The 2,787-nt window shown below is 42.8% G+C and overlaps 1 protein-coding gene across 1 annotated transcript; it reads right to left on the bottom strand.

Annotated features, from left to right (window-relative positions):
* Positions 1-1,108: 1,108 nt before the first annotated feature.
* Positions 1,109-2,183, bottom strand: LOC148295886 (uncharacterized). Its single transcript, XM_088250629.1, has 2 exons — positions 1,475-2,183; positions 1,109-1,443 (listed from the first exon to the last, which is right to left on the bottom strand). Exons 1-2 carry the CDS (start codon positions 2,181-2,183, stop codon positions 1,274-1,276), a joined length of 879 nt encoding a protein of 292 aa, XP_088106755.1. The 3' UTR covers positions 1,109-1,273.
* Between the last annotated feature and the right edge of the window lie 604 nt (positions 2,184-2,787).

The raw sequence follows: 2,787 nt of genomic DNA, 5'->3' as shown, positions 1-2,787 counted from the left end.
AAACATAAAACACCAGAAAACACGGAGGTAAAAAGAAAATTAAAGAAAAAGTAGAAATGCTTCCTTCTAAATGCATGCGACCGCAAAATCCTCGTGAAGCGTAGGTATCGAGAGAAAATGGCAAACAGCTGAACCACAAATCTCTCATCAGCAAACGTCTATTTAAACCATGCCTCTGCAAGCGGAAGAGTACCCTGCATTTCTTTCTGCAAATTCAAGGAAAACCATCAAAAACATCCAAAAACAAAACAATGGCATCCTCATGCACTCACCTTGATGATCTCAACCTTGAGCTGTCACTAGCACCACCAAATTCCCAGATAAGGGCTCATCCAACCCCTATCTTCCAAAACTCCTCATACCATCATGGCTCGGCCTCAAACTTCTCTGAGGTGGTGCCGCGAAGGGTAGTAATGCCGGAGGGCATGACTGTCAGCAGACTGACAGTTGCAGATCACCTGCATGTGGCGCAGAGGTCTGACCAGATGGCAGTGGACGAGTCCCACAATCTAACCGTGCTCAACGCGGTCTCGGCCACAAATTTGGGCATGCGCCTACTGGCGAGAACACGAGAGTGCGGGGCACTGAGTGAGGAGGTGGCGGCCCTGAAAGCTCTGGTGGCGGACCTGCAGAAGCGGCTCTACAGCGCCAACCAGCATGTAGAGCTGCTGCAGATTCTACAAGCAAGAACAGACAGAGGCAATTAGCAGAAGCCTCAGCTAGCTCAAAATGCAAAAGAAACAAGTGATTCAGAAATTTATTGTTTTTTTTTTTTTTTTGTTTTTTTTTGTTTTTTTAGATTATGTGTAGAATCACATGTTTTGGAATGAAATAAGCATTTGAGCCAAAATTCTGAGTGCATAATCATAAAGCAACCTACTTCCCAAACTTATATGAAACAATGTTTATAAATGATGGAGAATTAATACTAAACAATGCCATATAGAAAAAATGGGATGGATAATCACAAAATAAAAGAAGTAGTAAACAAATAAAAGTTGAACTAACAGTAAAAGTTGAAACAAACTAACTAATACCCGTCTCAAAATATAACCCAAAAACAAAATAAATTAAAAGTTCAAAAGGGTACAAAGCTCAAAGAACTACTGATCATCATCAGTCTCATCATCATCATCACCATCAACATCATCACCATCAACATGTGCAGAGGTCCCGGGATGACCTGGCATCTGGAGGTGCGTCCAAATGGTGTCAATGGAAGTGCTCATATGCTGCATCTGCTGATACTGGAGCTGCATCTGCTGGTATTGCATCATTTGCATGTCCCAGATGGCTTGATGACTGGGGTCCCAAGCAGAAGTGTCGATACTGGGAGCAGGTGGGAATGGCGGTGGTGGTGCCGGCCTGTGTGGCGGTGGTGGTGGCATATGGGGTGGCACCGGAGCAGGTGCAGGTGCAGGTGCATGGCGCCTCTGAGAAATGCTCTTGGACACAGAAGTGTCCGAAATGGGACCCATGGGCTCAACAAATATATCATTAGGGCGAGCCCTAACCCCTGAGCGTTCACATAACATACTAACAAGGCAAGGATAATAGATTATGCTCTTTTTACGTGCACAAGCCTTCAAGCGTTCAAAAATAATGTCACAAATAGGTAGGGAAAAATATCCCTCATGCAAACATTTCAGGATCCTGACCCCCATTGTGGGAATTTCCGACCGTTGGCCGGAAGGGTAGATGTTGTGGCGCACAAAGCTCCACAAGATGGCAAAGTAGGGTGTCAATTTACCCTGAATGAGGACATTCTTTTTGGTTTGAGATGCAAAGGCAGTAGGATCAGCATATAAAAGTGTTTCAGCTGCGCTTTGCATGTCAAAATGGCATAACAGAGAAGGGTTCCAAGCAGAAGTGTCATGCACAGGTATGTGAAGGATTTCAGAAATAATAGAGGGGGATAGCACAACATTTTTGCCCCGAACCTTGATGGGCACATTTTCATTAGCTCTAACCTCCTCACTAGGGAAAGCAGCATAGAATTCTCGCACAACAGACTCATTGTATTTTTTATAGATGCGAGCTAGAGGTAATATGTTACGGTCCCTAAGAAGGTACTGGACTTGAAGAAGTCCAGCGGTTTGGATGGAGGGACTAAGATCGAGGTTACGCTCAGTAACCACAGTGGCTGTGAGCATGGCCTCTTCCGACTGAGGTGCATGTTGCATTCCTAAAAGGACACAAATTAATGTGCAAACAACCAATTAAAAATACCCGCAAGTGCACGAATCTAATGAAGTATAGATTATGTAAGTACGGGGTCGATCCCACGAAGAACTTGTCGGTTTCCTATAAGTTCTAATTTGAGTACGTAAAGAACACTAATTTTACACAACACACAAACACAATACAAATTGGAAACTAAAAATGAAGTAAGGAAGATAAAAGAAATGAAACAACACAAGAAAACAAAGAAAAACACAAACAGCACTTTCTATCACCCGTTTATCACCATTTGGACAGATTCGTTTCTCTGTTTTTCAGTTTCGACCTCTGTCCAGTTTTTGACCTATAACTTTCCAACCGTTTATCCAAAATTCACGTTCTTTATACGGTTGGAATCAGCACAGAAAATGCAAGAACACAGCGCGGACCAAAAGTCCAAAACAATTACGGAAACAAACAAAATTCAGTGACAAAGACACAAAACGTGTCAAACACGCAACTCACACACACATTGGGGGGGTTTTTTTGATTTGGTTCAAGTGACCTATTTCTATTGCATGAAAGTAAATGGACTTTGAATTTAAATGTGAATGGCAGAGATGAATT

This window comes from Prunus avium, chromosome 3, assembly GCF_965620075.1.
Source record: "Prunus avium chromosome 3, drPruAviu1.hap1.1, whole genome shotgun sequence".
Taxonomy (NCBI): domain Eukaryota; kingdom Viridiplantae; phylum Streptophyta; class Magnoliopsida; order Rosales; family Rosaceae; genus Prunus; species Prunus avium.
Note: the sequence above shows the minus strand (reverse complement) of the source record. Positions and strands in the feature narration are given on the sequence as shown.